Source organism: Haliotis asinina, chromosome 5, assembly GCF_037392515.1.
Source record: "Haliotis asinina isolate JCU_RB_2024 chromosome 5, JCU_Hal_asi_v2, whole genome shotgun sequence".
In the NCBI taxonomy this organism is placed as follows: Eukaryota; Metazoa; Mollusca; class Gastropoda; order Lepetellida; family Haliotidae; genus Haliotis; species Haliotis asinina.
The window spans coordinates 38,830,809-38,848,018 of NC_090284.1; the positions used below are offsets into that span (position 1 = coordinate 38,830,809).

The 17,210-nt window shown below is 41.5% G+C and overlaps 1 protein-coding gene across 1 annotated transcript; it reads right to left on the minus strand.

The window, feature by feature from the left end:
• Window positions 1-1,314: 1,314 nt before the first annotated feature.
• LOC137284285 (U-scoloptoxin(05)-Er3a-like) lies at window positions 1,315-16,421 on the minus strand. The gene is made up of 3 exons (XM_067816039.1): window positions 16,198-16,421; window positions 7,152-7,295; window positions 1,315-1,861 (listed from the first exon to the last, which is right to left on the minus strand). Exons 1-3 carry the CDS (start codon window positions 16,268-16,270, stop codon window positions 1,734-1,736), a joined length of 345 nt encoding a protein of 114 aa, XP_067672140.1. The 5' UTR covers window positions 16,271-16,421; the 3' UTR covers window positions 1,315-1,733.
• Window positions 16,422-17,210: the final 789 nt, after the last annotated feature.

Genomic DNA, 17,210 nt, shown 5'->3' on the forward strand with positions numbered 1-17,210 from the left:
AATAACCTGCTTTGATCGACTGTGGTAGGGATGATCTAGCAAAGGTTAGAACATAAGTACTTGTATTTGTTGTTTTGCCATCCTTTTTAATAGTGAAACGTTTTAACAGTCTGGTCTTCAAGTTCTGCAGCTATGTCCTCCTCTGACACGTCAGAGAGAGAACGAGCCCTGTCTCGTATGATACCACGACAGGAATTGAGAGTTTTGTGCACGGATACAACAACCTCAACATTAGCAAATGTTTCAATAGATAAGGGATTAAACGATTGCTGTCTCCATGCACACTCTACCAGAAGTGAACCACTACGGAGACGAGTGACATTTTTAACTTCACCGCATATACCATGGATAGCTTTGGAAACAGCAAATGGGTTTAGTTTAATGGGTAGAAAGTCAGAAGCTTCAATCACTAAGAATCTAGGCCAGGAATCCACGTTTGACGGATTTGTTTCAGTTGGATGATCTAGGTCATCCTTTCATAGCGAAATGAACCAGCTTGTGGGGTTGCCATAATGAAAGGAAAAGAATTCAGCATCCCTGCTCCCCACCCACCACGGAGTGTCAACGAGGATGATGTCAAATAGCCCCGGATCTCCAGGATGCCGACACCAGAGATACAGGGATGCTATACTCCAGCAACAGTGACACAAGTAGTAATATTTGCAGACCAAATAAAGTACAAGGGTGGTTCTGCTCATGACAAGCTTTTAAGTAATTGGGCACATATTGAATTTGGAGGTCAATATTGACAGATTGGCCCATGAGCCACCGCCTTCTGGCATAGGACTCTAGGCAGTTTAAAGTTATCAATAAGTGATCAAAATGTCCAAGACCCAAATATAGTGTAAATGTGCAAATATAGTCACCATGCACAGGGTTTGGCGTGACCAGCCGATTAATAGAACCGGGCCAGTTCTGCCACCCGTGTAGGTGAAGTCAGGGCCAAAGTGGTGTGTTGAGCAACAGGAACACGGTTCTAAGCCCCTGTTACCCTCAACCACCAGGACCCCCTCCTCCACCGACACAGGGCCGCAACCCACGGCAAACGGGTTGGTGGACCAAATATGCCCCCAGATCTACACGGGGGGTTGGCGAGCACTTAGCGTTAACAGCATTTTGAGGTGCAGTTCGGTTTAAAATCGCGTTTTAGAATGAAGCCATTCTGTAAGACCTCTGTGTACTGATTCTGACTTAGGCGCACGCTCATTGAGATATTTTGCTGCAGTTTAATAATTCAACAACAAGGGGTACACTTACAATGGGACTTTATTCACATGAAATAATATTTAAATGCATTTCGCATGTTGAGTGATGCCCGGTTTTCTGCCACAGATCATTGCACATCGATCTATATACATATCAGAGCCCTTGTAACGTACACAGCTTTAAGTTGTCACGGAACTGATTACATAGTTACAAATATCTTACAACTATCGAAACAAGAAACTTCTCTCGACATGCCATGAAAAGGGTAGTAAATCGCGCTTTGACAAATTGACACATCTAACGTATTGGTTGTTTAACGCCCTAAGCACTCCATCAGATCCTGTTTGATGACAAAATGAAAACAAATGTCATTGTCTTCTCGTCCTGACAGAAATCGAGATGGCACCGACGCCCAGTCACAGATTAGCTGTGCCAAGTCGGCTCGAATCGTTGACGTATTCAAACCATTATCCAATATGGCATGCGATACAGTGATAGGACATTTTTTTCCATCGTCGTTGAAGTTGTTACCTGAGAAGGCTGACGTTGGCGTTGCAACCGTTCTGTCGGCAAGGGATGTGGCAGGTGAGATACTGATTGTTCTGTATACAGCCGGAGGAATGGCTAGCACTGCAACCTCTTTTCAAAATGCGATCTGAAAATAAATAATTTTCATTATAGAGTGAGCATTGTTGTAACAGCTTTAATCCAGCGATATCACGGCGGGAGACACCAGACATGGGCTTCATACATTGCACCCATGTGGGGATTCGAACCCGGGTCTTCGACGTGACGATCGAACGCATTAACCACTAGGCTACCCCGTCGTCCAAAATTTCATCGGGGAAGGTAATAAAACAATAAAGCTAATAGAAAAACCTGCTTTTACTGCTCAAAGTGCCGTTATACAAAGCGATCTTAGCGATAGGATGATTGGAACTCTCATATCTTTAGACGACGACCATAATCGTAGCGTTATGGTTTCTTTGTACAACAGCAGCTAAATATTTTCTGCAATGCTTTTTGTTTGATTTTGGTTAACGCCTCAGTCAACAATATCCAATGGTCTGTAAATAATAGAGTCTAGACCTGACAATCCAGTGACCAACAGCATGAGCATCAGTTTACGCAATAGGGATACGATAACATGTGCCGTCAAAGTCAGCGAGTCTGACCACCTGATACCTTTAATCGTATCTTACGACAAGCATGGGGTGCTGAAGATACACCGGGTCTTCACGGGTCTACAATGCTTTTAAGGGCCGAATACAATGATGGGTGGATGGGATAAGTTGTCTGTCTTGCAGACGCGTCCCAATCTAGCTGTTAAATAGTTGACGTAATGTAGCTGTTACAGTGTTGACAGTGAGTTGTTTACGTATTTGGAAATTCTAGAAATAAAATAATTTAATCATCATGCCCTGATAATTTGTTGAAGGATTGACATTACAACGTCTATATATCTGCGGAGTCTTTGAGATAAATGCGACAAAACAATTTTCATTATTACAAGAACGTGTTTTAAATTCAGTGGTGATGATACCAGGTATTCATAAAGCGGTGATCGTATCCATTAATCATTAACACATGCAAAGGAAAGGCAAGTGTTGCCGGGTATACTGCAGGGGCATATGACACATGAGATAAGGAACTACATCGAACATTAATTTTGCCATTAATGCTTTTAATTATAATTGCTTAAAGTCCTCTTAACTAAACAGTTGAATGATGTTCCCCTGATAATAACGCTCTGACATCTGCCTGGAAAGAGAACACTCAAGCATCAAAAGTTGTGAGACGGAGTCACAAAACACTAGAGCTGGATGGATATAGTTTGAGTCCAGTTTAGAATACTATGTAAATAGCAGAAAAGGAATAAATGAATAAAAAATCAAGTAAATAAAAAATATAAAAAATATCATGAAATTTAAAAACTAAAAGCCTTACTATCCATTCTTTGCTTTTCTATCAAGAACGATATAAAAGTGTATGGCAACATGAAATGAAATGATGAATGGTGTAGCTGAAGTCTTTACTGAGGCACGTGTATTAATACCAATGTGCCAAAATTAACTAAAATACTTTGCGTCCCATATTTTCCCGACACTCCATATCGGGAACTAAAGACATACATAATAGAGAATTGTCAATTTTCGGAATCGGAATTGCATTTAATGACATCACGCTGCGATAGCATTACAGATGATGTCGCGTGGAGTCACATTTGGTTGACGTTGACGCCGGGGCAAAGACATTACCTCACTTTTCATGATCCCAAGTAATAACGGCACTGTCTAACTCAAATAACACAACTATCAAATGTTGCGAAAGACTGATAGGGTCCATTAGTCCAATGGATACAAACAACCCCTACATACGTGGTATTGAGACCTGTGGAGGAGTTGATATTTGATAGACATCAATTTTAACTATTTTGGACAGTAGACAACGGCGTTTATGAAACTTAATGTGGGAGAGACAACAGAGTTAGCTCGGTGCATTAGTTGTATATATTTCGCTGAAACGAAGTCGTAACGTGTTGACTCGACAACGACCCTTTTCCAATCTATTTTCAAAAGTGGTGTAAAACAGAATTAGATAATTCAGGATTCCCAAACAAATACGGAATATGTAACACTGAATTAGTAGAGAGATTAACGCTGCTTCGAATAGTCTTTTCCAGACCATGGCGTACCTAATAGGCACCACCATGGGTACAGGTCTAAGACGTGCACCATAAAGACAACTATTTGAGCTATTTGAAGATATTAAGTACATACCAGATCTTATAAATGAACACCCACCGAGGTACCTCTTGCTTAGAGATAACGCACGGTGTTGTTGCTATTATAACACGAGTACTTCAGTTTTATAGGCGTATTTGAAACGTTTCTATAGATGATAAGGAACGAGCTTGTTAGGCTAGCCTTCTAAACAGGCGTGTATTTCGAAAATGCCTTGCCCGAACAAAAGAGATGATTTCATGATTTTCTGATATAATTTCTTCCGAACCCAACGTGTAACACATGAGACTATGAGCGAATTTGGTGCGAGGAATATTTCAAGCCTGAATTGATACAAACCCTTACCACTCAGTGGGGATCTTACATTATCTTAAAATTTACTCTTAAAAATGTAGAGGAAACTGAACTTTGAAGTCTGGTAGAAAGAAAACCCACTGAGGAATGTTACAGTGACATCCATCTTGTGTATGCAGTATCATTTCACGTTATCACCACACGCCAACACAATGCATGGGAAGCATGTGCACAACGTGAGAGCCTCCTACACGTGCATGGGGAGTCATTATGAATCTTGACGTTTTTCAGGCAGGTCGATAAATAACTGTTGACCATTTTTCCGATAAGTTTCTTGCATATGTGCAAGGTCAGGGTTTTCAGGGTCAAATCACACACTGCTGACTGAAAAATGTAAACCTGAATATTTCATGTCATACTCCAGTCAATTAACAACGGGGATAACAGAACAAACAGCTTTGCTTTAAATGAAATCCAGGTGGGAATGCATTCTGGAAAAAAACCCTTATTATTGTATCAACATTGATTCAGTCCCATATATCTCCCACTTTCGACAATCGTACTTTGAAAGTACAGTTCCCCTACTTTGTTTGAAGAGTATAATAACTATAATGTTATTTGGTAGACGTTATAAATACTGCTATGAGTTCAGACTTGATCATGTCAATATATTGTTGAAAACGATTTAGTTTACTACCCAGTGAAAACAATATATGACTTATCAGTAGGATTCCACACTGGAAGTTTAAATTTGTTTACCGGATTCACACATGATTTAATGTACAGTTTTTAATGTCTTACGATTTGCTACAATCCATATCCATCTGTGTGTACGGTTCAATCTTCTAGTAAGACCACCTTTTGCATTGATAAGCAGTTTATTTCACAGGTAATGCTAGAATTTACGCGTTCTACATGTGTCGAACTTTAACACAATTCACTTGTACTGTGTGGGTGACGACAATAGCTAACAAAGTTTGATGAACAAAGTTTGAAGTTTGATAATTTAGTTCAGCCATACATGCTCGTGGATACACAGGATGGTTTCGAATGCGTCTTAATATACTCAAGAGCAAACCGTTACTCTACAATAACCATATGGTATTTGAAGACAGCAACTGACAGGGACTTGAAAGCAGGACTGCCCGAAATAGACCCTCCCACGAAGATGGCATCTACTGTAGTATACAGTAGCCACGCACAGACGCTTTGTTATCTGGGCAAGGCTTTGGGGTTAGATGGCCAACGTGTCATTGTGACATCTTAACAGCCTCGAGTCCTCTTAGATTGCCGACATGGGAACACAGCATATAATGACCATCATGCTTTAACGTTTTTAGGATCAATGATGACATAAAAGTCATGAAGTTTTACAAAATTTAACTTTGTTGACGTACAAGAAAGAAAATGTTCAATTATTTGAGGACATCTTACATGTTCTGTCGCCTCTTCCACTAGGACTAGATTACTGCAATAGCCTTTTGGTTGGAATATATCATGGAAGACTAAATATTCATTGTAACTGGAAGCGTCCCACATTCCTTTATTTCTGCATAGTCGTTTCACTTCGGTGTCTTCAATGTCAGATGGGACATATGTTATTTATAGCCATTGATCTTCCGGCTCTTTTTAGTGCGGGACATTTTGAAGCCAAGGTCCTCAGTGGCGATCGGGCATGACACAAACAAAAGTACTAGAATCTGTGCGTTACTAGAAAAGTGTAATCCCAGATAATACATATATTACATTTGTAATTTCGGGTCCGCTGCTGTTGTAACTGTTGTTACCGAAGGGTTCAGAGAAGTGCCTGATAAGCGTTAGATCACTTGGCTCAACGTGTGGCTGGAACACATACTCCTTCGTCAGGTATCTGTACATGGGAAAGACTTAAAACAGGGCTGCTTTAATTATCTGCCATCTTCTAGTGGAATATATTAGATCTGTAGTCCGCGAACTTCTGTAGTGCCTAAAATATCATTTGCATAAAGTCTGTTGTTTCTAATAGGCGCAAAGATATGGTTGTTATTGCTAAACGTTCAATAACAGAACATCATACTTGCAAAAATATCCCTAATTGCTCTATTCTGAAGTAAATAACTGAACATACATATTTACACACATGTGCAGGTTTGCAGGGTGAAATGTTTTGGTAGGCATAAAGAGATTACCCTAGTTGTCAACGAGGCCCTACCCCATTGATCCGGAACGCAGCGAGTCGCTGACGCAAAATGATATCCGGTGAATGTGCGGCCGGACAACTACTAGTTTTGTTTCCCTTTAAATCCACTTAATGGATCATTACTGTGTCTCCACTATTCGTTTTCCACTGCATTCCATTTAGTCCGGATTTCGGATATTAGTTCCGTCGTTGTTTACGATATGTTTTGTTGTGAAATGCCGATCTCCATTTTTACTCCACGCGGGGTCGTAGCCAAATCGCCTGAAAAAGGGCATATGCTTTGTGTTGCGTTCCATGCCAGACGTCCGTGACCGTGGATTCGAATCCCAGACACGTTTGTATCTGCTTGTCACCGTTCACGTGTTTGTGGGTTTGTCCCAAATTCGTTCACGCTATTATATTAACTGTGGTTTTGTATAACGTGACGTTGTATCCACTCAGACATTTACACACATATTAAGTCCATAATGCATAAAAAATCGGCTGCTCACCTCCACTTATCAAGTTCCCCAACTTGCGCTGTGTCCCTTGCCAGACGTCAGTGGCCGTGGATTCGAATCCCAGACACGCTGGTACCTGCTTGTCACCGTTCACGTAGTTTTTGGGTTTGTCCCAGATTCGTTCATGCTGTTATATTAACTGTAGTTTTGCATAACGTGACGTTATATCCACTCATACATTTACACACATATTTGCGTACTCCATAATGTATAAAAACGGCTGCTCACCTCCACTTATCAAGTTCCCCATGAAGACAACAGTGGTCACACAGTAGTCGTCACCAGCTGGGCAAGGCATGGGGTCAATCATGTCGGGCACCTGGCAGTATGGGTTGGTCTCACTGCTGCACTGTACACAGTATATGGCGGACACTGGGGAGAGAAAGATGGAATAAGTTGTTTCGTTGATTTTTGAAAACTATCACAGCCACTGCGACTACTGACAGTGAAGGTCCGGGTCAGTAACGTATGCTTGTCGTAGGACACGACATACGGAATGGTGTGGTCAGGATCGCTGACTTGGTTGACACATGTCATCGTATCCTATTTTTCTAGATCGATACTCATTATTTTGATTACTGGATTGTTTGGTCCAGACTCGATCAATCACATATTCCCGTCATATTGAGAGAATATTGCTGAGCGCGGCGTTAAGCAAGCAGCCAACTCGCTACAACAACAACAAGTACTACTACTACAACTACTACTACTGCTACTACTACTACTACTACTACTACTACTACTACTACCAATATCACAATTCCAGAAAAGAGGGCGGCGGGGTATGTGTCAACTAGTGGTAAAAGCCTTCGCTCGTCACGCCGAAGACCCGAGTTCGAATCCTCTCATGGGTCCAATGCAAGAAGCCCATTTCTGGTGTTGCCGTGATATTACTGGAATGTTGCTAAAAGCGGTGTTAAACCATATTCACTCACTCACCCAGAAAATAAATCGGCATTATTTGTATGGTGACTGAAACTGCATGTGTTCATTTCACCCGCATTCTCAACCCTTTCACAAGCCATACTACAACAGACCTTAAGACGATGTTGTTGATAATGATGATAATGAAGATGATCTACAAGTAGTACTTTACATACTCGTCAGTCCCATGTCATTATTCGCCCTGTTAGCGGATCAGTTTGCATTCTATATTGCATTTACTGATCGCCGTTCCGATTACAGTGAAGCTCTGCTGAGGTAATCAACCTTTCAATAGCAAGTCCCTTCTTAGTGCATTGTTTCATATTCAATTCCAGAGGGCCCATTCTTTTACGATACTAATCATTGTCAAGAAGGGAAGCCCTAATCTGAAGGTTGACTTCTTGGGTAAAGTTCAAGAACACCTGTATACATCGGCTTGGCAAGGATTATTATTGAGGAGACTTGGGCAATACAACCAACGATCCTCGCTTTCTTGAACAGGTACAACACACCGTACTGTGATGGCATTCCTGTAGTGTTAAGGACCAGTGAAGGTCCCGGTGTAGAATAGGCCTTCAGCAACCCATGTTTGCCATAAAATGCGACTACGCTTGTCGTAAGAGGCGACTAACGGGATCGTGTGGTCAGGCTCGCTGACTTGGTTGACACATGTCATCGGTTCCCAATTGCGAAGATCGATGACCATGTTGTTGATCACTGGATTGTCTGGTCCAGACTCGATTATTTACAGACCGCCGCCATATAGTTGGAATATTGCTGACTGCGGCGTAAAACTAAACTCACTCACTCACTCACTGTTATGTTAAGGCTGGCATTCCTATCGAGGTAAGGCTAAGCGCATTATTGCTGCAGTTTCCGGCCCATCTCTGAATCATGGCCTTTCTTGCGCGGTATGATACAGCACGTTTTAGGATGTCAATGAACAATGCATAGCTATCGTGGTATAGTACAGTGCAGTTATGGTACTGTACACTCGTAACGTGGTACGATACAGTTCATTCGCATCGTGGTATGCGTTCAAGGCATGGTATTGTACAGTGCCTCCCTGTTATTGTGCAGAACATTCGTCAAGTGGTTGTTCAGAGCCGCCTATGCCCCTTCTCCCACTCAAAAGAGCCAGACAACGGAAAACTGACTGTTTAAAGCCTGGGAAGACGGCATTAGGCAACCTACGCCATTGCTATACCAACATGGCGCCCAGCTCTTGAACATTCTGGAGTTGACGTCTCAAGATACGAAGAGGTCTTCCAAGAGCACCCCATACGTGTTTGATGGGGCTGACGTTAGGCCATGCTTCTCAACGACGTCAATACCCGTATTGGACAAGTCAAATTGTGCAGGGTGTAGACGTTCATTACGGTTCACCTGCAACAGATTCTGTCCAACCAGGGATGATGGCCAGGAAGGTGGGCGGTTTCGTATAACTTGGGCAGTTACGCACCCCCTTAAAAGTGCGTCACCGGTTGGTCGAAGATTGCTCAACTGACGTCGCCGTGTTTGCCTGCCTGATCTATCACTTGTCGTGTCCATTTAACACACACGTGCAAAAGCCACAGTGGACTGTCCAGCCTGTAGCATACCGTATTCACGTTCAACATTTATAAGGCACGACATGGGATTTGTTCATCTCTAAAGGATCGTTAACCTGTTCTTCTAATCACCAGCAAAGTCACCAGCACACGTGCTTGTACGAGGCGATGTCAATAAGTTTTGAGCCTGCATAGAAAAACACAAAATATTGGTATGAACCACATTCATTTTCAACATAGTCCCCTTGTGAGTCAAGACACTTGTTCCATCTTTTCTGCCAGGCGCTGATGCCATCTCTGTAGAAGGCGCCATTTTGGTTCTCAAACCAAGCCTCAGTAGCAGCAATAAGCTCAATATCATCCTGAAATCTACGACCACGCAAGCGTTTCTTCAGATTTGGGAACAGACGGTAATCACTTGGTGCCAGGTCTGGAGAGTAGGAGGGATGCGGCAAGATTTCGTACCCGCATTCCTGGACAGCAGCGGCTGCAACGCGAGAGGTGTGTACTGGAGCATTGTCTTGATGTAGTAGAATACCACGTCTGATCTTGCCCCGGCGCTTCTCCTTGATTGACTGTCGCACTTGCCTCAACAAGTTAGCGTAATATTCCCAATTTATTGTTCTCCCTTTTGGTAAGTAATCTATGTGGATGACGACTTTGCTATCCCAAAAGACTGTCGCCATTACCTTTTGCACTGATCTGGAGGCTTTGAACTTTTTGGTCCTGGGAGAAGTGACATGTTTCCATTCCATGGATTCTTGTTTGCTCTCCGGATCATAGTGGTGGATCCAGGTTTCATCACAGGTTACTAGCCTAAAGTGAAAATCTTCTGGATTCTTGTTGTATCTGGTTAGCATGGAGTTGCTTATGGTGACCCTTGTTTGCTTCATTTCATCTGTAAGCATTCTTGGCACCCATCTTGCGCACACCTTAGACATGACGAGATGTTCATGAAGAATTGTCTCGATGGATCCGTGTGAAATGCCTGTGGTCTCCTCTAACTCGTGGAGTGTGATTCGACGATTTTCCAGCACAAATCTATGCACGCTGTCAATGTTTTCCTGACTAGTGCTTGTTGTTGGGCGACCTGGACGGGGGTCATCTTCAAGACTCTCTCTACCATCATTTCATTGACCCATCGTTTGATGGTAGCAGATGAAGGGGAAGACTTCCCATAAACTGCTGAAAGACTTTCTCCAGTGTTCTTCGCCGAGTTTCCTTCAAGAACTAAAAACTTAATTTCTGCTCTATACTCAATTTTATTCATTTTCACTGCCGTGAGGGGGTCTCTTTCTGTCAATGTGAGCTGTTCAATAACTTCTGAGAGTAGGATACCAAAACGTATATATCACATCAGCTACACCCCAAGGTTCAATGTCGTACCATAGGCTGTGACACATGGGTATGAAAAATGCTCAAGGCTCAAAACTTATTGACATCCCCTCGTAGGTAGGGACATGCAATTCATAAGGGACACATTCTCACAAAAGAGCATGTTTCACGCACCCTGCGCAGTTCAAAACAGCGGAAATAGGAATAGAAATTGTAGAGTTTCAAGTTTTGTTCAGTATACATGACCATAGACTGTTCATCTCACTGTGGAGCCACTATTGATGGTTTACCTAATATGCTAGATATTTACAGACCGCCTTATCAGGTCTGTCAGTTTATCCTGGTGATGATTAGCATTCATAGCCACCACGTCATCAAAGTATATATTGCATTACCATTACATCATTAAATAGGCTTCGTTAAAGACAGCACAGGCCATTTCAATGACATCAATAAATCACTTCACAATTTTCCACAGAACGGACTGGATAAATGCTCACATTACAATGTCTGCCTTCTGACCTGACCTTTTCATTACAGGCGGTCGTAAGATGACTGCTGACGATGTACGTGTGAAACATCATCCCCTTACTAGACTACGCAGACTGTGACATTCCTACTAACTAGTGGTAGCAATTACTTCCTGTGATACGTATCTCTTCAATGGCACTTGGGACACTTAATTCCTCATCTGCATTTTAAACCGATCACAACGTGTAGGCCATAGAGCGAAGGTTAAACAGACTACTAGCGTGTTGTCCTGTGCATAGAGATCAGGTCACAAAACAAGCAACGTTGATTGCGGACAGTCACTGGATGGGTGGCCGTGTTTGGCAGTTTGACTTATGAGAGTTTCTAGGACTTCGTTCCCGCCCCATAACGAAGCGCATGTGCCACATGTGGTTACACCTTAGGCAAGTGGGTTTGTTCAAAATTGCCTCTGTTAATCCAACAGAAAGTCATGTGACTAATAACTTTCTAACGCCTCACAGCCAGCTTGGTTCATTCGGAATAATAATGTGTTAGCGCTTTGAGCATGCACAAGTGTGTAGAAAAAAGCCATGTTATAAATAACCAGTGGGACACAAGTATCCAGTTTAACTGCCACCTATAATGAAAAGTGTTGTATTGAGGGTTAGCCTCGGCTAAAGATTATATACTAGAAATGAGGGGAATATTATGTTTTATTCACGATTGAAAAATTGGGAGATATCAGTCAATCGGAACCACCTGTACATCAATCGCTCTTGAAGGATGATTTGTGTATGACGTGAAATTTGCATGTGTACGATTTTCATTTTAAAAAAAACGACTGAAAACGAACACTATCAACCGTGTGATGCAGAATGATTGTCACCTGTGCACTTGTATAGCGTTACTTCGTTGTGTACGTGCATCCCATTAGGGGTGGTGATAAAGATAAATGCTGGTGTGGTGATAGTAAGATGTTGTCTGAAACGCTTGTTACCGCTATACATCCTATCCAAACTGAAACTTCAGGTTCCTCGACTTCTCTAGATGTCGAGCATATGTGTGTAAGAGGTCTCAAAAGCCAGTGGACTGCATACTTATTCATATGATAGTATGTAAGCGGTGTCACTATCGATGCATATAGATAATTCACCGCCTAATTGCGAGACGAGTTGAACTCTACCCACATAAAATATTTTTGATCGATAACAAAAATGAAAACACGACTAACCATGTTTGCACACAGAGTACACTGACGATACAGGATACGCTCGCTTTTGACAGTCATTTATTATCATAGGCACATACTCCTTATATAGTCGAATTTGTACAATCTAGTCTAATTTAAGCAAAGAGGTTTAAGTAATCTGGAAAGTGTTTTATTCAAACGAATCAAGTAGATATTTCATCTATCTACTTTTTGACATCTGAGAACAATACGTAGTAGAATTATATTCGTAGTAGAATTATAGACACACCTAGCCATCGCCACAAGTCGTCAAGCAGGGGTTTGGCAACAGCAGAAATGCCTCGGATTGTGTCTGTCAGCATTTCTGAAAAGCACTTTAGCCTTTGCAGAAAGGTTAGGATATTCAACACATATATCATCCATGTTATTGCCCTAAATACAGTTGACATTATAAACCGAAGCATGCCCAAATCGCTGGACTCATCGGTTGTGTTATAGTCATGAAATGAAATACATTGGCAGGTTTTTTTTATGTTTATTGACTCAGTTGGCAGCCCGAGAAGATCCAAGCAGCGCAGAGAATAAAACCTGAAACAGTCACCACCAAATCATAAACGACCCGTTTTGAGTTTGAAATTTATAAAAAAAAGTGGGGCATTAGCGTTTTAAATCTATGAAAGATTATCGGATAATTTCCAGTTTCTCAGAATGTTCCACATTATTTAAAAACAATATCGTGTTCCAGTGCGAACTCCAGTTGAGCTACAGTGGTCAGGTCAAAGACCCTGTGGCAGAGCGTGCTCAATGCAGCTTATTCTATAAATCACGGTGCTTCCCAGCTTGTAGGGACATGGGTTGGAATTGGTCTTTAGCAACCCATGATCGTCGTAAAGAGGCGACAGATGGGATCGGGTAACTTGGCTCACAGACTTGGTTGCCACAAGTGCATAATTCGATGATGATGCTGTTGATCTCCCAATTGTCTGGTCCAGACTCGATTATTTACAGAGCGCCGCCACACAGCGGGAATATTACAGAGGAATACTGCTGCGTTAAAGACGGAGCAACCAGAAACCACCCATCCAGCCAATCAAATCTCTCGGTCACAGTTGACGTCTCTGCTGTTGACGATAAGCCCCTTCGTTATGAATTCAAACATGGACCAAACTATCACAACTTTACGTCGTTGCTAACTGAGGAAAGAAAATATACATTGAAAAGTTTGTAGGCCTTCCTAGTGATGACGAATCAACTTCTGGGCTTAAGTATAAAATCCGCCAGCAGTTCCTCATTTGTACTTATTTTAAAACCCCATAAAACTGTACAAAGAAAGATGTCCTTGGGCCCAGCAAATCTCTGTTCAAAGATTAATCATAATCCTTAAAAAAATCAAAAAGAGACTTTCTGTGTAGTCACAGAAAGTGGCTCAGACAAGTGGAATTAATACCATGAGATTTTGACACAAAACTCAAGGATCTGTTTGAGTATTAGCATTATGGGAAATGGGTCAAGTGCAAAGCTTTTCATTGTTCAACATCGTACACCTTTATCCTGCATTGAAAACGCTAGGAAACACTTCATTCCTTGATCCATGGGCATATTTTTATAAGACCTGAGCTCATAGTAGTTACACATCTGTCTTCAAACGTTTAGGGTGAATATTAAAAATGAAACTAATTGTCATCTGAAGTTTATAGAGAAAACAATATGCAAAATACCTGATTACCTGACTGATACCATTCACGTAAATTCTGGACTTAAACATACAGGCAAGGCGCATGCCTTTCCGCCTCTTCCCTTATGCATATGAACTGAAAATTCTGTTCGGATTGAAAATATGCTAAATCGAGAATTTTTTTCGCTCAGACACATGTTTATGCCTGAAGCGTACGTATGCAGCATACACTCAGACAGGAGTAAGGATTATCCCTCATCCCCCATCCTCACCCCACAAAACCAAAATATTACGGTATAGTCACCTTGTCTATTTTCCATGGCCTAGCTATCAGTATTGGAACTTGTTCAGTACCGCGCATCTCTTGCATTCGTATTAAGGCATCGATGTCTCATTGACTGCAAAACTCCCGTGAACACATATTTGTCCATCTGCGGGTGCTATTGCGCCCGACGTAGTCGTTCATTACAGCTTGCTTGTGTTGGAAACGGCTCAAAATGACGTTACCGAATTTGATTATGCTCCAAATATGACGTCACACGTGGCCGTCCTGACCTGGGGCGATCGTATGTTGTATTCGATCATGCACAGGTGTTCTCAGCTTGTGAATTGTCCATCTACTGCATCTCATCACACCTGCTACAGCCACAGTAGACTGGCCTGCCTGGAGCATACCATTTGCACGATCATGTTGAACATTTCCGCAAACACGTTGGTGATGAGGCGCATGAGATTGTGATTACGTGACACCACAGAGTCACATTTTCACAAAAGAGCGCGCATCAAGCACACCGGATAATTCACCACGGCTGAATTTACCGGAATGCGTCAGGTGAGAATCATATGGTATTCGCCCATATTAACTGCCCTGTCCTATTCGTTTTCAATATAATTAATTTATTCAAATGCTTCCTTTATCGATCAGCATAAGTGGGCTTTGTGTATTGTACTCAAAATAGGGAATCGAACCCGGGACGGGCGACCGCTTTGACCACTCGGCTACCTGACCGTCCTCGATCAGTACAGAACATATCATACTAGAGGTGTTTTCATCCGGAAACTCACTTAAATTACTGGTGCAACTCAGTGTGCCAAATCCACAGTTGAAGGCACGTTTCTGGATTATCAATAAATAACTCCTTATTATGGATATTTCCAATATGTATGAGTGAGTGAGTTAGTCGTACGCCACTTTTGAAAATATTCCAGCAATATGACGTCACGGGACACCAGAAATGGGCTTCCCACATACTACTACCATGTGGGGAATCAAACCCGGGTCTTCTGCGTGATAAGCGAAATATGTATCATAGTATGCATGGTTCACACATTTGGATAGTATAACTACAACATTCGCATTGTTTGTGGCTGGTTGTAGCGGCATCAGAACAACAATCAACGCTAGTTAGATGGTGTGATTATATTTCACCTTTACCTCTAACATAAGCTCAGTGAAACGTGCCAGAATGCAAGTGAACCTTGGGTGACATATATTCCGAAACTGCTTTCACCAATATGTAACACTATTATTGAATAAAAATGACCAGACAAGTGATCACTAACAATTATAGTCTTCTTGCATCATGTTCTCTTGGTCATATCAATCTGTCAAAGACATTGTTATCAAGTTCAAATCAGCAAATATCTTCTATGAACGGTAATATCCAATGGAATTCATGCGAATATAATTCGACTTGTTTATACAAAGTGAACATACCGACCTTACAGACAATCGAGTTTGTAGAAAAGTTTGTTTATGAGGACATATGTTGTAGAAAGAAAAATAGTGCGTCAGTTCAAAGGGCTAACCAGTCTGACTATTCGCGAAAAACGAATATGCCTATAACTCGCTGAACAGAAGCATGTGTACCTGCATCATACAATTTTGCTTTTTCATACGATACGTAAGAAAACATACAAAACATTACACATAGCGCTCATCCACATCAAGATGATTCATTTCATCAAAAATGTTATTGTATACAAATGTGACCTTATCATAGAATCGAATCGAAATTATATGCCGAACCAAACATGCATTTACACAACAGACGACAAAAATCATTTAATGTCAGAAATCAGCCTCATACGATTGTGTAAATAATAAAACATAAACTACAAGTTACTTACCCTTTGCGACAAAGAAACTGAAACATATTGTCAGAACCATCACGCGCACATAGATGGTTATTTGAGACTTCATTGTAGTATATTCAGAATGGTTCCAGCACGGAAGGGGTATATGTACAGTCAAGACTGTTACTAACGAAAACACGTTAAACTTGGAGAGGGGACTTTATAAGACTTGCGTGCTTGTCTATGACCAATCAATGGAGTCGTGGGTGCACACGGCAGATGGTCACATGACCCTGTGTCGTCAGTCCTGGCGCTGTATGGCTTGAGCGTGGAATTGAAGGAATTGTTGACAAGTGGTAATGGCACAACAATGGCGTTTCTCGTCACGCCATGTGTGTTGGTAAACGGTAATTGGTCAGCCGTCCTCCCAAGACCTGGGCAGATGATCTTCTTGTGAGTGGCCTCTACTAGTTCCGGTTCAAGCACAATGTTTCGTGACATGAGATTATGTTTTACAATAATTGCATAGTGAAATGCCAAATCGTTGTCGCTTAACTAAGAGACCATCTATTATATGGTCTCTGGTTACCGTCATTTTGATATCTGAAACTATGAACTAACAGTTTAAGTCGTGAACTAGTATCCATTTTTGTCTGAACCTTTAAGAAAAGGACAGTCAACGTAATTCAATCACAGAGTCTATTTCACACTGATCATATGAACAAATTTCGGACAAAATTGAATAAAATATGTTTAAACAGATTATTAAATTTCATCATTCAATCGTTCTGTATGATAAGAAACAGTTTTAAACATGCTGCGTAAACAAGTCGGAATCGTCCAGTTTTTCTGTTGCTCTTCCTGTTTTAGTGGAAACACACAACCACATGTCGGTATAAACGACATTTGATATGGTTTCAGTACTTGTTAAGCTTCAAGGTTTAGGATATGTTTACCGCGTTGGACAAACAGCGTTTGACATGGACTGTGTTGTCCAGTTTTTAAGTTAAACGAGATAACACATCCGACATTTTACCAGAAATACAGTTTTTATGTTTCTCAAATTT